Source organism: Dasypus novemcinctus, chromosome 10, assembly GCF_030445035.2.
Source record: "Dasypus novemcinctus isolate mDasNov1 chromosome 10, mDasNov1.1.hap2, whole genome shotgun sequence".
NCBI classification, from domain to species: domain Eukaryota; kingdom Metazoa; phylum Chordata; class Mammalia; order Cingulata; family Dasypodidae; genus Dasypus; species Dasypus novemcinctus.
Window position 1 is genome coordinate 55450093 of NC_080682.1, and position 24855 is coordinate 55474947.

The following is a 24855-nucleotide window of genomic DNA, read 5'->3' on the forward strand; positions in this document are numbered from 1 at the left end:
TCCAAGAAGTTCTACATCCCCCCGCAGGACCCCCGGAGGCCGCCAAGGTCACGTGATCGCGCTCCCGCGACTATCACGGTCACGTGACTTCGGGAAGATGGCCGCGGTGACCGCGGAGCAGTTTTTGGCGCTCCAGAGCTTGCTGAAGGTAAGTTGCAGCGGTGGGGACGGTGAGGCAGGCCTTTGTCGCTGGGACTTTGGACGGAGCGAGAATAAAGGGACCCTAGTTTGGAACCACAACTCTGCCATTGTCACTGTTCGGTCTTGGCGCCTTTCTGAGGTTTCTCAGCAGGAACAAAAATAATACTGCCCTGACAGAAGGGTTGTCAGGATGGAAACAGATAGCGATCGTGCAGGCACTGCTGAAACGCCCCCTACTATTATTTTCTGAGGCTGGCTTTCGGAATTGATGCCTTGCAGCGTGATTGCTTGCTGCGCGCTGCCCTGCCGGATTTCAGCGCGCGGCGCTCGAAATTCTTCCAAGTCCGCGTCACCTTCCAAGATGTACGTTCTGTTTTGCTGAGATCGGTGTTTTCTGTTCTCGCTTTGACCTGTGTGCGAGTCCAAGCACTCTCCTAATAATCATTTGAAAGATTGTGAAGTTGAAAGGGGCGTACGTCATAAGATTTTTAAGGACCAAATGAAATGGATTATAATCATTGCTTAACTTCCGACTTCACCTCTAGAAGAAGGAGCGGCTTTATTTTCCTTTGTAGAACTTGCCACTGCCTGACATTATGCACTGTTTGCCTGTTGTCTGCCTTTTTCACAAGAATGAAGGATCCACGAAAGACCTTTTTAAATTTTTTTTTTTTTTAACTCGAGGTGAGCATTGTGGTAGTTATATGGAGTTCTTGGCCAGGCATCATCATTGCTTCCTGCAGTGATCTCATTATACAGGTTTATTTTTTCATCAATTCCACTGTTCACTCCCATTCACCACCTCTATCTACAGGGATCCATTCTCTGTTGTTCACAAGTATATCCCTAACAAGTGAAACAAACTGTACACGTAGGCATGTGCTTAATAAATAGCTGTTAAATGTATGACTGGATGGAGCAATCCAAGCTGGGAATGGAAACCTAGAGCTCTCAGTCCCAGCTCAATGGCTGTTCATCTACCTGTGGCTGCGTCCCCTGGCCGCCTCAGGACCACTTATCTTGTGGACTTTTTTCTTTTTCATAAACCTTCATTAATGTGTAATGAATGTACAGAAAAGTACACAGATCATGAGTAGACAGTTCAATGATTTATCACAAAGGAAACACATCTGTGTAACTATCACTGAGGTAAAAAAAGAAAACATTGCTAGTATCCCAGAAGCCATCCTATTGCCCCTTCACTTCCCCTACAGTAACTACTGTCTTCACTTGTAACACCATCAATTTAATATTGCTCATTTTTGAGCTTCATATAAGTGGAATAATATAGCATATACTTTTGTGTGTCTAGTTTCTCATGTTCAATATTATGTGGTGGTAGTTCATTCATTTTCATTGCTGTTGTCCTGCTGTCTACTGATAGCATCATCTTTACAATTCAAAGGATGTATAGTAATCTTTCCTTTATGTCCTTTAATCTCCCGTTTATAGTGTAATTGTCTTAAATAGTTGCTCAATATACATTTACAACCACATGAGATAATGTTATAATTTTTGCTTTAGCCTTCAAGCATGATCCTATTGTATTTACCCACGTTTTTGCTTATCATGGTTTTTCTTCTTTTCTGATGTTCCAAGATTCCTTCTTTAATCATTTGCTTTCTGTTTAGAGAACTTCCTTTAGCCATTCTTTATGATACATCTGCTGGTGACAGATTTTCTTAGCTTTCCTGCTTCTGAGAATGTCTTGATTTCCACTTCATTCCTGAGGATATATTTTCTGGTTATACCCATTTCCTTCTTGCCTCCATTGTTTCTGATGAGAAATTCTCTTGTCATTCTAATAGTTTTGCCTCTATTAGAAAAGTGTTATCTCTTGCTCCTTTTAAGATTTTTTTCCTTGTTTTTAGTTTTCATAAATTTAATTTATGATACGTTTTGGCATGGATTTTTAAAAATTTATCCTGTTTAGTTTTTGTTCAGCTTCTAGAATCTGCAGATTGGTGTTGCTTTCTAAAATTGGGAGGTTTTCAGCCATTATTTCTTCAAGTACTTCTTCAGCCCCTTCCTGTCTCTCTTCTTCTGGGATTCCAATGACATAATCTTGTTAGATCTTTTGTTCCACAGGTTCCCAAGGCTCTGATCACTTTTTATCAGTCTATTTTCTCTCTTGTTCACATTGGGTAATTTCTGTTGCTCTATATTATAATTCACTGTTTGTTCCCTTAATCCTCTGCATTCTACTGTTGTGCACATCCACTGAACTTTTTACTTCAGTCACAATATTTTTTATTTCTAAAATTACTTCCATTCTGTTTCTTTGGTGAAACTTTCTGTTTCTTTGCTGAAGCTTTATATCTTTTTCATTTGTTTCAAGTATGTTCATAATTGCTTGTTGAAGCATTTTTATCAAGGCTTTGTTAAAATCTTTGTCCAATCATTTTAACATCACTGTCATCTCAGTGTTGGCATCTATTAATAGTCTTTTTTCATTCCATTGCAGATCTTCCTGGTCCTTGGTATGATGAATGATTTTCAATTAAAACCTGAATGTTCTGGAGTGGATGTGGCTCAAGCGGTTGAGTGCCTGCCTCCCGCATGGGAGGTCCCCTGTGCCTACTGAAAAAAACAAAAACAACAAGCAAAACAATTTTTAAAAAATCCGAAGTCAGAGAACCTGATGTGGCTTGGTGGTTGAGTGCTAGCTTCCCACATACAGGTCCTGGGTTCAATCCCCAGCACTCTGTACCTCAAAAAAAGCAAACAAACAAACAAAAAACCTGGATGTTTTCTTATTATGTTCTACGCCCCTGAATATTATTTAAATCTTCTACTTTAGCTGGCTTTCTCTGATACTGCTCAGTGAGAGAAAGAGATATCAGCACATTACTGCCAGGTAGAGGAAGCAGAACTCTGGTGCCACCAGTGGGGAGGGACTCCTCATTACTACTGGGTGATGATGGGAGTGCCACCTCCCCATATGATCTCTACTGACACCAACCCCAGTGGGGAGGGGGAAGGATACCTCATTATTGAAAAAATTGAGAAGTGAGGGTTGACTCCTGCATAATAACCACTGATACTGTAGGGGAGAAGAAGGAAGGTTGGGACTCCTTATTGTCCAGTGGAGATGAAATACCTGGCTTCTTATTTGACTTTCTCTGACTTCCCTGGCAGTGATGTTGTGACACTTCTACAGCATTGGGAGGGTGGAAATCTAGGCTCCCCACTTAGCTTTGGCTGGTGGGGGTGGGGGAGGAACCACATTTTTTTCCTGTGATCTTTGCTGGAGTAGGGTGGTTATTATCTAAAATTTCTTTTTTTTTTTTTTATTTTATTTTATTATTTATTTCTCTTCCCTTCCCCCCCACCCCAGTTGTCTGTTCTCTGTGTCTATTTGCTGCGTCTTCTTTGTCCGCTTCTGTTGTCAGCTGCACAGGAATCTGTGCTTCTTTTTGCTGCGTCATCTTGTTGTGTCATTTCTCTGTGTGGGTGGCGCCATTCTTAGGCAGGCTGCACTTACTTTTGCGCTGGGTGGCTCTCCTTACAGGGCGCACTCCTTGCGCGTGGGGCTCCCCTATGCGGGGGACACCCCTGCCTGGCATGGCACTCCTTGCACACATCAGCGCTGCACATGGGCCAGCTCCACACGGGACAAGGAGGCCCGGGGTTTGAACCACAGACCTCCCATGTAGTAGACGGATGCCCTAACCACTGGGCCAAGTCCACCGCCTAAAAGATTTCTGTTTTACTAAGCTGCCGCTTTTCCTAGGCATTTGACTAGAGAGAGCAGGGGTTTCTTTTTTCTTCTTTTTTTTTTTTCTTCCTTTCAACCATTAAGCCACATCAGCTTCCCTGAGTTAGTTTTATCATTTGTTCTTCTGCTTGTTTAGTTTTTATTTTTTCAGTCACTGGGAACTGAACCCAGTACCTCCCATGTGGGAGGCGGGAGCTCAACATCTTGAGCCACATCTGCTCCCTAAGAGCTTGTTTTCACTAGGACTTTTTTTTCCATACCCATTAGCCTTTCCAGGTTGTCTATCTCTTCAGTCTGATATCTGGAATAGATGCGGCAAAAAGAAAATCCAGGGAATTTACCACTGTGTTGTTTCCTGGGTTCTGAGGTCTCTGTCCAGTCTGCCACTTTCTCTCCACTTTCCTTAGGTATTTATGTTTGTTTATATATGGTGTTCAAGGTTTTCAGTTGTACTTTGTGGGAGGAATAGTTAAGAGTACGTCTATATTCCCGGAAGTGAAAGTATCCTGAATGCGATACATGACTGAGATATTATATTCTAAAACATGTAGTTTCAAAGTCTGAGTATGTTTTTTTTTTCCTTTTGTGGATTAATTCATAGGCCTCCTCAAAAGATGTTGTCAGACAGCTGTGTCAAGAGAGCTTTTCCAGTTCAGCCGTTGGCTCGAAAAAACTCTTGGATATTACGTGTTCCAGCTTGTCTGTGACCCAGGAGGAGGCAGAGCAAGTAAGTGTGGTCAGAAATGATCTTTGACCACTGGACTCTCTTGTTGGTCTCTTTTTTGACTTACTAGTCATTACCAAGTCCAAGAAATCTCCCACTGAAATGTCTGTTGATATTTAACAAACCTAAGATAGAAAGTTTTTTATATCCTAGTGAATTTGAAAGCTGTTGTTTTTGAACCCTTCCTTAAATGAGGCATGAATGAGAGTATTATGCCCAGAATCAGAGCTCCTGACCATTTCCTTTTCACACTTGTTTCCTAGACAGTGTTGACTAAAGGCAACCTTACTGTGATTTTTCTTTCCTAACTTGTAAATTGTTGGTGCTAATAAATTGCCTGCCAAATAGCTGAGAGCAGACTCTTCGCGGATCTTTGGGCAGCTGCTGCATCAAGACCTGAGTAAGATTAAGTTGCATAACATTGCTAGGTTCCACCCAGGTCCCCTCAGGGGTGCTTTGTGCACCAGGGTCACTCTATCCTCATCCCTTTGTCCCACATCAAATTCCCATCTGCTCACTTCACCTGATCTGAGCTGGTGGCCAAGGGGAAGAGTAAGATGATCCAGATTAGGTCAGGTAGCATGGACAACCTTATCTTTCCAAGCAAATATGTTTCTCAAATATCTAAGTAGGCCTATGTTAATTTTTTAAAATCTGGTTGGAGCTTTGTTCATTGTCAGCTATAGAAAAGTAAAAGGCAGAAAAAAGAATATGGAAGTGAGCTAGAGGCTTAGTTTGGTTTCCTCTAGAAGGAGACTCTAAAGCAAGGACTTAGGTGCAGGTAGTGTTATGGAGGTGATTCTAGAAAGCATAATGGAGAGAGTAAGGGAAGTTAAACAGGGAAGTGGGACAAGCCAATGAAAGGGTCTGTTATGAGCAGTTATTGCTGGGACAGCTAGGGCTCAGGCTACTTTGTGATCCTGTAAGAAACCATGTAAATACACCTCCCAGTTGCCCCAATCGATAACAGGGACACTGGGACATTTATCCATTAACTCCCTCATTGGTTGAGGGTGGACATCTGCTCACCTCTGGGCTGTGCCTATCTGGAGCCAAGCCATTTGTCATGGTATCAGAGAAAGCCCTAAAGCAAAGAAGCAATTCCCTCCAGGGAGTCTTCTTTGACTCAAGTATTAATATTCACAAGACTGGGACCAGGAGACTAAAGCCACCTTCATAGGGAAGACAAAAGCTTAGTTCCTGCCGGACCCATGTTGAAGACCACACAGCTCTGAGACTACTTAGGCCATGTCCACGAGATAGGGGCAAGACAGTGGCAAAGTCGGGAGTTCCAAGAGTCAGCTCGTCCTACAGTGCAGTTAGTAATCAGTCAGAAACTATCTAAAGCACCTGTTCAGGGGGCTCAGGAGACCAGAAGAGCATCCTGCAACATCCCTGGAAGAAAGGAAGGAGGAGGCTGCCCATCTTTGGTCAAGATTTGTGAGAAGGGCACTCCATGCTGTGGAGGCCAGTGTCCATCCCCTGCTGGTGGGACAGGACACTCAGGAGCTATTCCCTGGCTGGAGTTGAAAGTTCCATTTCCCAAAAACAGCAGAGGAAGGCACAGCCAGGCGCTGACTTCAGCTACTGATTAGTAAATTCAGCTGGCTGAAATCTATTCCTGAGTACAGCTCAAGTTTGAACCTGTCCAAAAAAGAAAGAAGCTAGGATCCTCCATTTTATCTCTGCCCCCAGCATGAGTGGAAGTGAGGCTGATTGGAAATAACAATGACAGTTGGGACTGACTTCTTTCCACCCAGGTTAGATTGCTGCCCTAGCCTGGGCTCTCATCTATGTCAAAAGACACAGACTGGCAGAATAGATAGGCAAATATGAGCCATCTATATGCTGTCTACAAGAGACTCACCTTAGACCCAGGGATACAAGTAGATTGAAAGTAAAAGGCTGGAAAAAGATATTCCATGCATGCAACAACAACAAAAGCTGGCTTAGCTATACTTATCAGATAAAATAGACTTTAAAAACAAAGCTGTTAAAAAAATTAATTAAAAAAATAAAAACAAAGCTGTTATTAGAGGCAAGGAAGAACATTATATATTAATAAAAAGGGCAAACCACTGGGGAGAAATAACAATCATAAATATATATTCACCTAAACAGGGTACTCCAGATACATGAGGCAAACACTGGCAAAACTGAAGGAAGAAATAGATTTCTCTAAAATAATAATTGGAGACTTCAGTACACCACTGTCATCATTGGGTAGAACATCTGGGCAGATGATCAATAAAGAAACAGAGAGCTTGAATGATATAATTAATGAACTAAACCTAATAGATATATAGAGAACATTTCATTCCAAAATAGCAGGATATACTTTCTTCTTAGGTACTCAGGGATCTTTCTTCAGGCTAGACTATATGTTGGATGACAAAACTGATCTCAGTACATTCAAAAGATCAAAAGTATGCAAGTACTTTTTCTGGTCATAATGGAATGAAGCTGGATGTCAACAACAGGCAGAAAAAGGAAAAATTTACAAAATATATGGAAATTAAACACATTTTAAAATAATTAGTACATCAAATTAGAAATTTCAGGAGAAATTAAAAAATGCAAGAGTGGTTTAGCATAAGAAAATCAAGCAGTATGATACATCACAATAAGTCGAAGAAAAATCACATGATCATTTCAGTTGATGCAGAAAAGGTATTTGACAAAATAAAGCCTCATTTCTTGGTAAAGACATTCCAAAAGACAGGACTATCACCATGATAATGGGCATATATGAAATACCCATAGCTAACATTGAACTCAATGGTGAAAGACTAAAAGCTTTTCCTTTGAGATCAGGAACACTGTCACTACGTTGTTCAATACAGTGTTAGAGGTTCTAGCTAGAGCAGTTAGGCATGAAAAAGAAATATAAGGCATCCAAATTGTAAAGGAAGAAGTATAGCTTTCACTATTTGCGGATGATATGCTCCTATACCTAGAAAGTCTAGAAAAATCTACAACAAAGTTACTAGTGAATAAATGAGTTCAGCACAATGGCGAGATACAAGTTAATATGCAAAAATTCAGTAATGTTTCTATATACTCCTAATGAGCAATCTGAGGAGGAAGTCAGAAAAAAAATTCTAATTACAATAGCCACTAGAAGAATCAAATATTTAGGAATAAACTTAATCAAAGACAATAAAGGGCCTGTATTCAGAAAACTACAACACATTGCTAAAAGAAATCAGAGAGGACCCAAATAAATGGAATGTCATTCCATCTTCATGGAGCAGAAGACTAAATATTGTTTAGATGTCAATTCTATCCAAATTGATTTATAGATACAATGCAATCCCAATGAAAATTCCAACAGACTCTTAAAAATAAGTGGAAAAGCCAATTATCAAATTTATTTGGAAGGAAAGGGGCCCCAAAGAGCCAGAAATATCTTAAAAGGGAAGAATGAAGTTGAAGGAATCTTACTTCTAGACTTTAAATCATATTACCTAGCTATAGTGGTTAAAAAAAAAAAAAATCATGGTACTGGCATAAAGATAGACAGATTGATTGTTCATAAACAGACCCTCATATCTATGGTCAATTGATTTTTGATAAGGCTATCAAACTCTCCCAGCAGAACAGTCTCTTCAACATATGGTGCTGGGTGAACTGGATATCCTTATCCAAAAGAAAGAGAGAGGACCCCTGTCTCACATCTTAAACAAAACTTAACTCCAAGTAAATCAAAGACCTAAATATAAAAGCTAGAACCTTAAAACTCCTAGAAGAAAATGTAGGGAAGCATCTTCAAGATCTTGTGGTAGGTGGTAGTTTCTTAAACCTTTCACCCAAAGTACAAGCAATGAAAGAAAAAATGAATAAATGGGTATATTAGTCAGTCAGAGGGGTGCTGATGCAAAATATCAGAAATTGGTTGGTTTTTATAAAGGGTATTTACCTGGGGTAGGAGCTTACACATAGCAGACCATAAAGCATAAGTTACTTTCCTCACCAAGTCTATTTTCACGTGTTGGAGCAAGATGTCTGCCAATGTCTGCTAGGGCTCAGGCTTCCTGGGTTCCTCCCTTCCTCAGGGTTCTTCTCTTCCTGGGGCTTGCTTCCTTTCCTCTGTGAGCTTACTTCCGGGGCTCCAGCTTAAGGTGTCAGCACTGAACTCCAACATCAAAACTCCCAACAGCAAAAACCTTCAACTCTGTCCTTTGCCACGCCTTTGGCCCTAATAACGTGGCCCAGTCAGAGCCCTAATCATAACTTAATCACATCCAGTTACAGACCAGATTACAAACATAATCCATTTTCTGTTTTTGGAATTCATAACCATATCAAACTGCTACAGATGGGACCTCCTCAAACTTACACTTTTGTGCTTCAAAGTACTTTGTCAAGAAGGTGAAAAAGGCAGCCTACTCAATGGGAGAAAATATTTGGGAACCACCTACCTGATGAGAGTTTGATTTCTATGCTATATGAAGAGATCATATAACTCAATGATGAAAGGGCAAGCAATCCAATTAAAAAATGGGTAAGGGAGTAGATGTGGCTCAAGCAGTACAACACCTGCTTTCCTCATGGGACATCCCAGTTCAGTTCCTGGTGCCTCCTAAAAACAAAAAAAAAAACAACAAGCAAAACAAAATGTAGAAACCAAGTCAGGGGAGCCAATGTGGCTCAATGATTAAGTGCTGGCTTCTCACATACGAGGTCCCAGGTTCAATCCCTGACCCTGGTACAAAAAATAAATAAATAAAAGAGCAAAAGACTTAAATAGACATTTTCCCAAAAAGGAAATACAAATGGACAAAATACACATGAAAAAATATTCAGTATCTCCAGCTATTAGGGAAGTGCAAATCAAAACTACAGTGAGATCTCATTTGACACTGCATAGAATGGCCATTGTTTGAAAAAAAGAAAACTGCAAGTGCTGGAGAGGAGATGGAGAAACAGGAACACTCCTTTACTCTTGGTGGAAATGTAGAATGGTGCATCCTCTGTGGAAGACAGTGTGACAGTTCCTCAGGAAGCTAAACATAGAACTACCATATGAACTGGCAACCCCTCTACTAGGAATATATCCAGAAGCACTGAAAACAGGGACTTGCACAGACATTTGCCCACCAATGTTCATAGTGGCATTATTCATAATTGCAAAAATATGGAAACAACCCAAGCCAATGAGTGGATAAATAAAATGTGCTATAGACATATGCTGGAATACTATGCTGCGGTATGGAGAAATGAAATTGGGACACATGACAACATGGATGAACCTTGAGGACATTATACTGAGTGAAATAAGCCAGATACAAAAGGACAAATATTGTACAGTCTCACTAATAGAAACTAAATACAAAGAATAAACACATGGTTTTAAAATCTAGAGTATAGGTTAATAGGAGATGGGGTGGCAGCTATGAAAAAAACAGAAGAATACAAGTGCTGGAGAGGATGTGAAGGAAGGGGAACACTCATCCACTGCTGGTGGGAATGCAGAAGGATCCAACCATTCTGGAGGACAGTATGGCGGTTTCTCAAAAAACTAGCCATAGATTTGCCATATGACCCAGCAATACCACTGCTGGGTATATACCCAGCAGAACTGAAAACAAGGACACAAACCGATATATGTACACCAATGTTCATAGCAGCATTGTTCACTATTGCCAAAAGTTGGAATCAACCCAAATGCCCATCAACAGATGAGTGGATCAATAAAATGTGGTATATACACACAATGGAATACTACTCGGCTGTAAGAACAAACACACTACAAACACATGTGATAACATGGATGAATCTTGAGAACCTTATGTTAAGTGAAGCAACCCAGACATTGAAGGACAAATACTACATGACCTCAATGATATGAAATAACCAAGCTGCCCTAGATAGCAAGAGACTGAACGATAGGCTTACAGGAAATCAGAGGGTGGAGGAAGGATATGAGCCGATGTCTGCAGGGGTGGAATTTAAGACGAGATGGTGGTAAGTATGAACACAAAGAAGAGATAAAAGGGGGGCAAGGGGTTGCCTTTGGTTGGGGCTTTGCGGGTTTGAGGGTGGCTGGGGAGGAACGGATGGGTAACATTGCCCAAAACTGGGGGGAGGGAGGGGTAGCATACGAACACAGAAGAGGGTCAGGTGTTGGTGGAGAGTAAAATGCCGAGAAAATCATATCAAAATATAATAAAGAGGGTTACCTGTTTAGAATGCTCGGATGGGAGGGTCTGATGCAGGACGGGCTCCTGGGGAATGTCTAAATGCTCATTCTGCCAGAGTGGGTGTCACCATGGGGTAGAAACCCAAGTAGTGAGAGTGGGGGTGGACCCACATCCTGGGGAGGACTAATGCCACCAAATAGAGGGAACTGTATCCCTCGAGAGAAAGGGTGGCTCCCAGGGCATTGGGGCAGTTGAGCAAGTTAGGCCCTGAACACTATTCCATCTATCTCTGGAAGTGGCTCCTCAGGAAACGGAGGTTGGCTGTCACTGTGGGCACCAAGGTGGAAGGGAAAATGGACGTTAAATGTGTGGAACCAAGGTAAATGGGGGGTAAGAGAGGAGTTTCTTGAGAGTACACAAGGATGGATATAAAACATGTAATATTACACCATAACATATAGGAGATGACAGACTGATAATGTAAACCATAATGTAAAACATAGGATAACTAAGAATGTAAAGAACTGTGTATCCTAAAGTATGCACCATAATGTAAGCACAGATGTCACCTTGTTAGAAAGCTAATGTCTCAGACTCTGTACATCACGTTAAGTAAATATGATGTGAATAGGGTGTAAGAGTATCGCTGTGGAAGGAAAAAGGTTTTGTGGTGGATGTATGGGAGTGCTGTATATTATATATATGCATTGCTGTGGTCTAGGACTCCTGTGAAGAGAAGCTGAATAATTAGGGGGGAAAAAAAAAAAAAAGAAAAAGATAGGATGTAGAATTTTTTCAAGTCAACATTCTTTATCTAAGTTCTTTATCTAACTTTATCCAAGTTCTTTATCTAACCTTTAAACCCATCGCTATAAGCCATTCCCTAGTAAGGGACCATGACATTATATTGGGCTTCAAATTTCAGGGAGTTCTGGATCACAGAGTGTTTCAACAATGGCAATGGAGGGATACTGGTATGGGATACCAATGACAGGTGATATATGGCTGACAGGGAGCTGTACAGAACATATGTCCAGGGTGCATGGTAATGTTTGGATATACTCATAGTGGCAACAATTAAAAACCACAGCAGGGGGGGTACTGGGTTCCTGGCCAGTGGTGCTCTGTCGTGGTCCCTAGGGGAGCAGCGACAGTCTCCCAGGTGCAGCGGCGGGGACCGGGAGGGAGTGAGGGTTCAACAGTGAGCCCATAATGCTAATGACTATGCTTGGGAGCTGATAAGCCTAAAATAAGAACAAGGCCTAGAGCAGCATTGTGCCTGGGAATTTCCTCCTGTCAGCCTTCATGTTACTCAAATGTGGCCAGTCTCGAAGCCAAACTCAGCATGTAAATGCAATGCCTTCCCCCCAGCGTGGGACATGACACCCGGGGATGAGCCTCCCTGGCACCGAGGGACCACTATCAACTACCAACTGATGACGCAACTGGAAAATGACCTCATACGGAAGGTTCAACGTGGATCAGCGTAATATCCCTGTCTACATAAAATACCATGACTTTAAAATGCTGTTTGACCTAATGTAAGGGGGAAATGGAAAGGAGAAATGAGTTTATATGGCTACGAGTCTCTAAAAAAGAGTCTGGAGGCTGTCAGAAGGATTGCCCTCATGCACAACTGAGCAGAGTCAGAGAGACAGATAAAGCAGATACAACCCCCAGATATCGGTTCCTTCGAGGGTTAAAGAGACCCATGGGAGTTATGGTCATGGCCGATGGGGTTAACTACCAGGTCAGATGGCCCCTCTTTGGAACTGGTGTTTATGTGTGATGAATCTGGACTCAGATGGGATCTCTCTTCATAAGACTTTCATGCTAATGTGCTGGAGGTGCAGTTAGTGTCGGGGTTTAAGATATATTTAGGGGATTTGAATCTCTGGACTGACAATGTGATAGCCAGGTCCTGAGCCTCAACAGACTCCAGCACCTACAATCTGATTTATTGGACTTACCACATTCAGCTAAGATGGAGTTGAAGAAGGACAACCACCACACCATGGAGCCTAGAGTGATTACAACTGAAAGTGGGAGGATTGCATCCAGCATCCATGTGGAATCTGAGCCTCCTCTTGACATAGAGATGCAATGGACACAACCAATCCAATGCCATAGAAGAGGTGGCATTGGATTGGGAAAAGTGGACATAGTGGCTGATGGGTATGGGGAAAGGCAGGAAGAGATGAGAGGTGGAGGTGTCTTTGGGACATGGAGCTACCCTGGATGGCGCTTCAGAGGCAATCACTGGACATTGTAAATCCTCACAGGGCCCACTGGATGGAATGGAGGAGAGTATGGGCCATGATGTGGACCATTGACTATGAGGTGCAGAGGTGCCCAAAGATGTACTTACCAAATCCAATGGATGTGTCATGATGATGGGAATGAGTGTTGCTGGGGGGGGGAGAGGTGGGGTGGGGGGGTGGGGTTGAATGGGACCTCACATATATATTTTTAATGTAATATTATTACAAAGTCAATAAAAATAAAAAAAAATAAAAATAAATAAAAATTAAAAAAAAATAGGAGATGGGGGAGGACTGAGAAGGGGTACTGATGATTAATGTATATAGCATTTGTTTTTTTTATGTAGTATTTTTAATTAAATTGTAAAAGTGTAGAATAGAGTTGATGGTAACACATTATAGTGAGTATAACTAACACTGATGATTTATCAGTGTGATTGTGGCTGAAAGGGTTAGTCTAGGAACATAAATGTCAACTGAAAGAAAGCTATAGAATAATCTAGGGATTATATAACTATGATTTTGGAGGTAGATGAGGAGTTTGGTTAATAATACAAATGCAAGAAAGTTCTATGAACTAGAACAAACGTACATCACTTTTACCAGGTGGTAAGAATAAGGTGATATATAGGAAAAATACAATTAATATAATTTATGGACTATAGTTAGCTGCAATATTGTAATATTCTTGCATCAATATCAAAGAAGGTACTATATCAGTGCCAAAGGTCAGTAATAGGAGGTATGGGATTTTTTTTCTTTTGGACTAAGGAATTCATTCTGAAATATACTGAGGTGATGAGTGTAGAGCTCTGTGATGAAACTGAGAGCCAATGAGTGTATACTTTGGATGGACTGTACAAGCCAATGGACTGTATAACACAGTGAACCATGTGGTCAATGACGGACTGTGGTTAACAGTACAAATATGAAAGCACTTGCTCATAAACTATTACAATTGTACAATACTAATACAAGGATGTTTATAACAGGGGGATTTATGGAAAAAATACACCAAATATAAGTTATGAACTATATTTAGATGTAATATTTTGATGATGTTCTTTCATAATCTGTAACAAATGTTCTAAAACAATGCAAGGTTTTGGTTGCGAGGTGATGTATGGGAATTCTGAATATAATTTTCATGATTGTTTTGTAAGCTCACAACTCCTCTAATAAATAAATTAAAAAATTTTAAAAACTTTTACAACCTCTCACTAGGAGCAAACAAGTAACCATGAAAATGTCACTTTAACAGGAAGAAAACCAAATTTTAGTTTTGCATGAAGATACTGTCTGCTAAGAAAATTATGTAAAATCTTATAAACCTCTAGAATCTTAGCTAACTTTGAGCATGAGGAATCAATTTCCTTTCCCCCAAACCTTCTACAACTTTCTCTATCCATTCAGATTTTGTCTTGCACACTCCTGTTTTTCATTCTGCGACAACCAGTCCTTTAACTTTAGGAAGAAAAAAAACTATTCTTTTTCCTTAACAAAAACACATCCTGCCTATCTTACGTATTTAAGTTATCAAAAAAGATCTTGAAATGTTCTTCAAGCCAACATCCTACAACAACACTATTATTTTTAAAGTAAACTGTCAAAATAATAACTCAATTTGTTTAAAACAAACTTACACTTCTCATCTTAAACTTCTAATAGATATAATCTTAACTTTATTAGGAAGAACATACCCAAGTAGAATAAAATTGTATGCTTGTATTGTAAGTAAACTGATAACTCAGAAGACATAGCTGTTTTTATTAAACTAAAAATATTAAATGAGAAAAAAATATTCATAAGACTACCTTAGGCCACACCTGGCTGCAGATTCTCTTAGAAGCTCATGGGGTAGGAATACTGTTCTAGCCGGGCAGCATCAGGCACTCATTTTCTCTAGAAGTCCTCGTAGCAGCAGTCCACACAACCGACTGGGAGCTGTTCTCTCTTCGCTTGCTCACAAGTGACAGCTCCAGGGCAAGGAAATAAGACTCCTACCCCCCTGGATTCAAAGCCCAGACCCCGCCGGAGCCAGTATCTCTGGTAACAATTCCAGAAGTATAGTTTCAGCTTCTGGCAAGGAGGATGCAACCACACTGGGGGAAGCCCAAAGCTGTGGGGTCCCACCGGGTGTTTCTATACCCTCTCAATCCAGAGGCATTCATCCAATGCAAGGGTTAAGTAATACCTACTTCTGACATTCCACTTCTGTCAGGTCACCAGGAGAGTTAGTTGAAGGTCAAATTCTAACTCTTTACCCATAAGCAGAGATTTCTGGCAAGTTGTCAGCTTCCCAACTTCCCAAGTCAGGCAGCTGCACAGCTGCATCTGTCTTCTCTAGCAACCAGTGAACTTTGAGGCAGGCTAAGGGATGCTGGGCCTGGGCAACATCTGCTCATGGGACATAGTTCAAATGTGTGGCAATGTGTGACAGGCCCTTTTCCCAGTGTGGGATGGAGCCCTGCCCCTGCCCGCCTCTCCTCACCCAGGGCTGTCCTTGCAGCTGCTGCAGGCTCTGCACTGCCTTACCAGGCTGGCGACGTTCCATGACCTGTCCTCGGCTGAGGCAATTCTGGCTCTCTTTCCTGAAAATTTCCACCAAAACCTCAAAAACCTGCTGACAAAAATCATCCTAGAACATGTGTAAGTACTCATTTCCTTTTAACTTTTCCTTTTTTTATCATTTTTATTCATATTCTAGGAGTGATATGTTCACTGTTGAAAAGTTAGATAACACAACTAAGCAAAAAGAAGAAAACAAGATATCCATAAAATCACTACACAGAGATTAGCAATATTAATTCCTTAGTGGAAAACTTTCAGGGCTTGTTTGTTTTTTCTTTCTATACAAAGATAGAGGTTGGTATTTTGTTTTTAATAAAATGGTATCGTATCGTTTATAACATTATCAATTAACAGTATTAAAATTAATGACATTCCAGACCAATAAATATCTACCTTCAATATCATTTTCAAGGGCTAAGTATATTCCATTGCATGATGAAATTATATCTGTAGTTACTTTTTTATTGCAGTAAAATATATATAACATAACAATATAATTTTTTTTTTAGGAGGTACTAGGGTTGAACCTGGGACTTAGTGTATGTGAGGCAGTCCTTCAACCACAGAGCTACACCTGCTCCACCAACAATATCATTTTAACCATTTTTAAGTGTAGAACTCTGTGGCATTAAGTACATTGCCATGTTATGTAATTTTCCCAATATTTATTCCAGAACATTTTTATCATCCCAAACAGAATCTTAGACCCACTAAGCAATAACGCCCCATTTCCCTTCCCCCAACCCCTGATAACCACTATTCTGCTTTCTGTCTATGAATTTGCTTATTCTAATTATTTCGTATTAGTGAGATCGTACCATATTTGTTCTTTTGTACAGGATGTCTCCAAAGTTTATCCATGGTTGGAGCACTTCATCTCCTTTTGTACTTCAATATTATTCCATTGTATGTATGTACTACATTTTGCTTATCCATTCATCTATTGATGGACACTTGGGCTCCTTCCACCTTTTGACTATTATGAATGATGCTTCTGTGAACATTGGTGTACAAATATCTCTTATTTTTTTAATTATCTTTTTTAAAAGTTAACAGATCACACAAAATGTTACATTAAAAAACATGAGGTTCCCATATACCCCACTCCCACCCCCCACCCCGATCCTTTTTTTTATTTTATTTTTTTTGAAGATACATAGATCACAAAAAATGTTACATTAAAAAAATATAAGAGATTCCCATATATTCCCCACCCCCCACCCCCACCCCACGCCTTCCACATCAACAACTTCTCTCATCATCGTGGCACATTCTTTGCATCTGGTGAGCACATTTTGAAGCACTGCTGCACCGCATGGATAATAGTTTACATTGTAGTTTACACTCTCACCCAGTACATTCGGTGGGTTATGGCAGGTTCCACCTTTTGGCTATTATGAATGATGCTTCTATGAACGTTGGTATACAAATATCTCTTTGAGTCCCTGTTTTCATTTCTTTTGCCTATTTACCTGGAAGTGGAATTGGTGGATCATATTGTTTAACTTTTTGAGGAACCACCAAACTGTTTTCCATAGCAGCTACACCATTTTATACTTTCACCAACAGTGTAAGAAGATTCCTATTTCTCTGCATCCTTGCCAACACTTGCTTTTTTTCCATTTTTAAAATAATAACCATCCTAGTAGGTGTGAGTGGTATCTCATTGTAGTTTTTATTGCATTTCTCTAATGGCTAATGATGTTGAACATCTTTTCATGTGCTTATTAGCCATTTGTATACATTCTTTGGAGAATTATCTATTCAGTTCCTTTGTCCATTCCTTAGTTGGGAAGTTTGTCTTTTTGCTGTTGAGTTGTAGGAGTTCTTTTTATATTCTGGATACTAAATTCTTATCAGATATGTAATTTCCAAATATTAATATTTTCTCCCATTCTGTAGGTTGCCTTTTCACATTCTTGATAATGTCCTTTGATGCACAAAAGTTTTTAATTTGATCAAGTCCAATTTATCTATTTTTTTCTTTCATCTCTCGTGCTTTTGATGTAAAACCTAAGAATCCACTGTCTAATAAAAGGTTCTGAAGATATTTCCCTATGATTTCTTTTTTTTTTTTTTTTAAAGATTTATTTATTTATTTAATTTCCCCCCCTCCCCTGGTTGTCTGTTCTTGGTGTCTATTTGCTGCATCTTGTTTCTTTGTCCGCTTCTGATGTCATCAGTGGAACGGGAAGTGTGGGCAGCGCCATTCCTGGGCAGGCTGCTCTTTCTTTTCACGCTGGGCGGCTTTCCTCACGGGCGCACTCCTTGCGCGTGGGGCTCCCCCACGCGGGGGACACCCTTGCGTGGCACGGCACTCCTTGCGCGCATCAGCACTGCGCATGGCCAGCTCCACACGGGTCAAGGAGGCCCGGGGTTTGAACCGCGGACCTCCCATATGGTAGACAGACGCCCTAACCACTGGGCCAAAGTCCGTTTCCCTCCCTATGATTTCTTCTAAGAGTTTTCTCTTAGCTCTTATATTTAGTCATTGATTCATTTTTAATTAATGTCTATATTTGGTAAGAGGTAGGAGTCCAAATTCATTCTTTTGCCTGTGGATTTTTCACTTCTCCCAGCACCATTTGTTAAAGAGATTGTTCTTTCCCCATTGAATGAATGTGGTACCCTTGTTGAAAGTCAACTGGCCATTGATGTAAGGGTTTGTTTCTGGACCCTCAATTCTATTCCATTTGTCCATCTATCTGTCCTTATACCAGTACCACATTGTTTAAATTACTGTAATTTGTAGTAAGTTTCAGGAAGTATAAATATTCCAACTTGGTTCTTCTTTTTCAAGGTGGTTTTGACTACTTTTTAATAAAATTATACATATTTATCCACATGTAATTCCATATGAATCTGAGGATCAACTTTTCCATTACTGCAAAAGGGGCTGATGAAATTTTGATAGGATTTACATGAATTTGTATTTTGCTTTATGTAGTGTTGACATCTTAACTATATTGTCTTCCAATCCATGAATATATGATATCTTTCCATTTATTCAGGTCTTTAATCTCTTTCAGCAGTATGCTTTTAGTTTTCAGTGCCCAAGTCTTTCACTTCCTTTGTTTAAGTATTTTATTATTTTAGATGCTCTTATAAATGGAATTGTTTTTGTAATTTCCTTTCAGATTGTTCGTTACTGGCATATAGAAACACAGCTGACTTTTGTGTTTTGATCTTGTATCCTGCAATTTTACTGAAGTTGTTTATGAGTTCATAGAGCTTTCCTGTAGACTGTTTGGAATTTTCTCTCTATAGGATCATGTCATCTGTAAATAGAGAGTTTCACTTCTTCCTCTCCAATTTGGATGCCTTTTAGTTCTTTTTGTTGCCTAATTGCTCTGACTAGAACTTCTAGTACAGTACTTGTTAACAGTGGTGATAGTGGGCCTCCTTGTTTTGTTCTGGATCTTATAGAGAAAGCTTTCAATTGAGTATGATGTTTGCTGTGGATAACTATGCATAATTTGATTACGATGTTCTATAATGTTGGGCATTTAGGCTATTGGGAGTTTGTCACTCCAGTGAACAATGTTTATAGCTGAAACTTTGCTTACATGCTTAATTATTTCTGTAGTAGGTTGAAGACTATATTTGTATTTAGGTTTTGACTTTATATTATCAAGCTCCCATCAGGAAAATTGTACAAACTATTTTTCTACCAGCGTGACACAAATGTGCCCCTCTCCCCAGACCTACACAACACTGAGCTTTTTTTCCCCTTACATTTTCCCAGTTTCACAAATGGCAAACAGTACCTCATGTCAACTTACTTATATTTGAGGCCAGTTATGTTGAATATTTGTTTCATATGCTTATTGATTATTTTTATTTCTTACGTGAATTATTTTTATTTTGGTTGAGGGGGGGCTGGTCAGATCCTTTTAAACACATACAAAGCTGAACTGATTAATTATTGGTTAGCAACAGGCTTGCGCAGACCTCTCTAATAATAGTATGGCTAATAATGCCTATTCACAAAGGTTTTGCTCTTTATTAAGAACTTCTACATGGCCACATTTTATTCTGACTCTGCTTGTTATCTTACTATGATATGAATTGCTATAGCACTAGATAGGTCTGTTTGGATGTATTTTAGCATAAGGCAATACCTTATATAATAGATGCTCAATAAAAAGAGGATAAGTTGGGTTTTTCTCTGTTTTGTCTCTGAGAGCAGTAGCACAATAACAGTGTATTGCATTAAGAGAGCAGATATAGCTCGAGTGGTTAAGCATCTGCTTCCCAGTATGAGGTCCCGGGTTCAATCCCTGGTGCCTCCTAAAAACAAACAAGCGGAAAAACCAACTTTCATTGGGGAGTGAATTAGCTCAGTGGTTGAGTGCCTGCTTCCCACATACAAAGTCCTGGGTTCAATCTCCAGTACCTCCAAAAAAAGCTGCTTCTTCCTTTTTTCCCCTAAGTTATGAAAACTCACAACTAATGCCCTTGTGGCCTTAACATCATTGAGCTTTGTAAAACAAACAAAAACTCCTTCTTCCTTGGAAGGAGGGGATTCTGTGGCGGTTTCCTGTCAGGGGATAATTACAGGTTTGAAGACCACAAGAAAGGCAAAGACCCAGATCCAAGGGCTTCTCCCATTACTAGAGGCCTCGATTCTTATCTTTTTTACGTTGATTTTTTTCCTCATCTTTTCCCTCTTAAACAGATCTACTTGGAGAGCTGAAGCCCAAGCAAATCAGAGTGAGTACCAAGAAATCTGCTGCTACCTCCTTCGCTGTCCTCCAGCCCAAACTGTAACTAAAAATGAAAGCAACTATTCTAACCCCAAACCGAACCAAACAGCATTTGTGAAGTTTCTTCTTTTTAATTCTACCTTCAACTTTTTTTCTGATTATTAATATAATATAGAAATGCTGTAAAAAAAAAAAAATACAGAAACAGCCTAAGCAGAAAGTGAAGTACTTAAAGTTATAGTTCAATTAGAAAAAAATATATAGCATTAATGAAATCAGTTTGAAAGATTCAATAAAAGTACATTTTTATAACATGATCATGCACTTACTCTGTGCCAGTCACAACGCTGGAGCCTTTGCCTGTGTGAACTTATTTAGTCCTCCCAACATCCCCGTATTAGTCAGGGTTCTCTAGGGAAACAGAACCATCAGAAGACATCTGTAAATAGTAGGAGATCTTATAGATGTCCTACATGACCATGACATGCATAGGTCCAAATTGTTTAGAAAGCAGTGACAACCCAGGAGCTCCAATGAAGGCCCTCGGTGACTCCCCCAGGAGACGCTGACTGTCTAAAGTAGAGATGGGAATTCTCTCAGTACCAATTTCTGTCTTAGTTTGCCACAGGGCTGCCAGTGCAAAGTACCTTAGGCCAATGCTGCCCCTTTTATAATGGGAAGTGTATAAGGGTAAAAACTTACAGTTCCAAGGTTGTGAAAATATCCAAATCAAGGCATCATCAGAGATACTTTTTGACCAAAGTCAGCTTCTGGTGATTGTGGTATCCTGCCGTGCGGTGAGACAAGATGGCAAGTGATCTCTGCTCCTCCGGGCTCACTGTCTCCTGGAGCACAGCTATGGGCAATCGGGCGTATGGCTTCTCTTTTTAGCCTTGAGCTGCTCAGTGGGCTCAGCCCCTGAGGAGCCTCTTTCTGTACATCTGTGTTCTGCTGATTCCAAACTCTAGGACCTCTGTCAGCCTTTCTAGGCTTTTCTGTCTTCCTGCAGTCCTCTCATGACAAGCTCAAAATGGGAGCTTCCTTTTTCTATGTGTGGTTTCTCTGTGTGCCTCCATTTATGTTAGACCCAGCAAGAGGGCGGAGACCCAACCTGTGTCGTGCCTCACTGACATAATCCAATCAAAGGCCCTAAAGCAGCCTATCAAGTGATCTAATCAAAGGCCCTTAACTGAATTTAATGCAGTCAAAGGGCCCTACACTCATAGGAATGGATTAGTTTAAGAATATAATCTTTTTCTGGAATTCACAAAATTGAAATTATCACAATCCCTGTGAGGTAAGCTAAGATTATCCCCATTTTACCATTGAGGACATTGAGGTTAGACAAGGAGCAGAATCCAGATGCAAGCCAAGCCTGTCTGTCTCTCAGTGAAGAGCTCTTACCACTATTGCTGAAGAGACACGTTTCCCAGACGTAGGCCATGACCTTATCTTCTCTGCCTTGTGTCATTTCTTATTCTGTGCTGACATCCAGGGGGTTGTATGTTTGGGCAGAAGCCTAGAGCTGCTGCCCACTTTAAATTAGGATAAATGCAGGTGACAGCAAGCAGTGGTAAGGCCTATGAGTTGCTCTATAGCCTTGGGTACCATCCGTCTCCCTCCCTCAGAGGCTTACTCTGTGGATTAAGTGAGTTATGTGTGCACAGCCCTTGATGCTGCCTGACACAGTAAATGCTCGATAAGCGCGGGTGGGATGAGCCCTGAGCTGAGCTGTCCCTTCCACAGTCTCTCTGCCGCGCCTGGTCGACCTGGACTGGAGAGTGGATATCAAAACCTCCTCAGACAGCATCAGCCGGATGGCAGTGCCCACCTGCCTGCTCCAGATGAAGGTACGTGCTCCACTGTGCTCATTAGAAAGAAAGGAAGAAATGGAGGGAGAGAGGCCAGGGACTTGTGGCATCCCTGCATGTCATCTGAAACGCTGGTCTCCAAACCTTTGTGACTTATTAAATAAAAAAATTAGCCCCCCCCCCCAAATGTGTATATTTATTAACAAAGTATTTATGTACCGCTGTGTTATTATATTATGGACATTAAAATATGTACAAAAGGAGAAATTTTTAAAGGATGAAACACAAAACAAATATTTTAAAAATAATTTGCTGGTACCCAAAGTTACCATATACTCTTAGAGGGAGGCTTAGCTTTAATGTTAGTGGTGTGTTTGGGGTTTCAAAAGCCTTCTTGATAATTTCAGGATATTTTTGCCAACTTCTCAGATATGATTAAGCCATTCACTGTTTGCAATGAGGCTGATCGAGAATGCCTCTCAGCAGTTGGAGAAGTGTCAGGTCTTCGTTTTCTTGTTCACTGGTCCTTGCCCCATTGGTGGTATCTTCACTTTAGGGTTCTTTTCAGGAATCTTTCCAAGCTGCTTAATCCATTTTGTAGAGGCTGTTGAGTTAAAACTAGATAATGTAATTGCTATGTCTGCTTGACCAGACACCCAGAAACACAACACTTATAAGACAATGAAGAAGTAAGGGGCCCTCTAGCAAGTAAGTTTTTAAATATTAGTAAAGCATAATTTCTTTCTTTTTTAAAATGGCACAAATAAATATAACTAGAAATTCTAATATTTTTCTGCATCTTAATGGGTTGTCTTGTGTACTGTGTAGACGCGATGTAAACACATGTAATGTGTTCTTATGCAAGGGCTGAGAGTTAGGGTGTCAGAGAAGTGAGTGAGTCCTTGGCTTGCCCTCCTCCGAGACCCACCCAAAGCACTTGTTGCAAGCAGAATCTAACCCACCCTTGAGGCATCTCCTGCAGTTTCTGTCCCTGGGAGCTACCACTAAAGCTAGGATGCCCTGTGGCATTGGGAAGAGCACCTCTCTTCTAAGGTTTACTGGTCCAGGGGCCACTCAGAGTGATAGGAAGAGAGGCCAGCTTTGACTTTCTGGGCCATGCTCTCTTTTCAGATCCAGGAGGATCCCAGCCTGTGTGGGGACAAACCCTCCATCTCGGCTGTCACCATGGAGCTGAGCAAAGAAACGCTGGACACTATGTTAGACGGTCTGGGTCGCATCCGAGACCAGCTTTCTGCCGTGGCCAACAAGTGACCATGGCCAGCTGCCAGCCCCACTGCCATGCCCAGCTGCTCATCTGTGATGGAGCCCTTCCCCACACACTGGGTCGCAGCAGCAGCTGCAGCCAACAGCAGGTGGGATGGTGGGAGGAGAGGGGGTGCTGCCATCCAGAGGGCACAGTTGGATGGACAGGAAGCAGCTAAGCCCCTCGCTGTTCTCCTGGCTCATCTTCTTTTTCTCTTTCCTAAGCTGATGAGCAGATGCCTCCATCTTTGAAAGCTCCTACGTGATATTTAATGATGGCTGTGGCAGCATGAGGGAACATTTGCTTCATCAGCTGTCTCTTCATGGGTGTTGGGGAAATTCAGGACCAGATTATGGAGCTTGTCTAATAACCTCATTTCCAGCATGAGCTCTGATTAGTTCATTTCCAGCCCTGGATCACATGGAGGGAGTCAGGAGGAAGACGCAGCAGTTTCTGCTTCTGCTCTGTAAGAAGCCAGGCAATCCCACAGAGCAGAGCCACCGGGTGTGGTCTTCCCTAAGTACCCCCGGCCCTGCTGGACCACCTCTTCAGCACTGGAAGTCCAAAATGGGGACAGTGTCCCTTCCTTGATAAAATGCAGCCACTGCAGGGTGAGGAAGTGGGAGTAGTTGGAAATAAATAACAACTCTAAAAATTTCATGATTCTGGTCATGCTTCTTGTAGCTTCTGTTCTTAGCCCAAGTCATCGCCTTAAGCCAACGCTGCCTCTTATTTTTAAAAATGATCCAAACTTCCTAATTCCCAGCCAACCCCATGACATGATGTGAATCTCTTCAACTCCCATATTTTGCCTGCCACATAGAGCAGAAAGAAAGCAAGTTTGACACTTGTATGAGATCATCTTTGTCACATACCTGACACATATCTGTCAGGATGGATCAGGTTCTGCTGCAATAACAAACATCCTAGGGTCTCAGTCTTAACATGAAAAAAAAAGTTTATTTCTTTGTCTGTGCTACATGTCCAGTGAATATTGGCAGGTGGGGTTGTGGGGTGAGGGTGGGTTAAATAGTGCTGTACTCTTCATAGTAACTTAGGAACCCAGGTGAAAACTTTTTCTCAACACATGCTTCCACAACCCCCAAAGAGGACTAAAGAATATGGCAGGTTGCACATTAAAGCCTCTGCCCAGAAGTGACACACAGTCACATGACCACTTCTAACTTTAAGGAGAGCAGAGAAGTTCAACCCTACTATCAAGAAGAAAGAGAAATGGGATATTTGTGATTAGCTCTGATGACCCAGTGACCTGAATTTAAAAAAAAAAAAAAAAATCTCCCATTTTTAACACTAGTTTAGCTCTTAAAAACAAAACAGTTGTGAACAGTGTGGGGTATATGACTTTGCATTTTCTCCCCCAACCCTTCCCGCTCTTTCCCACCTCCCCAAATTGCAGCAGCATTCCTGAGTAGTTAAAAAGCCAGTCTCTGTAACCCATTACTGATCAGTAGATCTTGTAGGGGAATACATAACCTGTTCTTCCAAAAGCCTGTAA

General features: G+C 40.9%; 1 protein-coding gene across 1 annotated transcript; it reads left to right on the top strand.

Annotated features, from left to right (window-relative positions):
* COMMD9 (COMM domain containing 9) lies at positions 1-23999 on the top strand. Its single transcript, XM_004446903.4, has 6 exons — positions 1-148; positions 4461-4586; positions 15497-15636; positions 20237-20271; positions 22011-22114; positions 23207-23999. Exons 1-6 carry the CDS (start codon positions 98-100, stop codon positions 23345-23347), a joined length of 597 nt encoding a protein of 198 aa, XP_004446960.2. The 5' UTR covers positions 1-97; the 3' UTR covers positions 23348-23999.
* Positions 24000-24855: the final 856 nt, after the last annotated feature.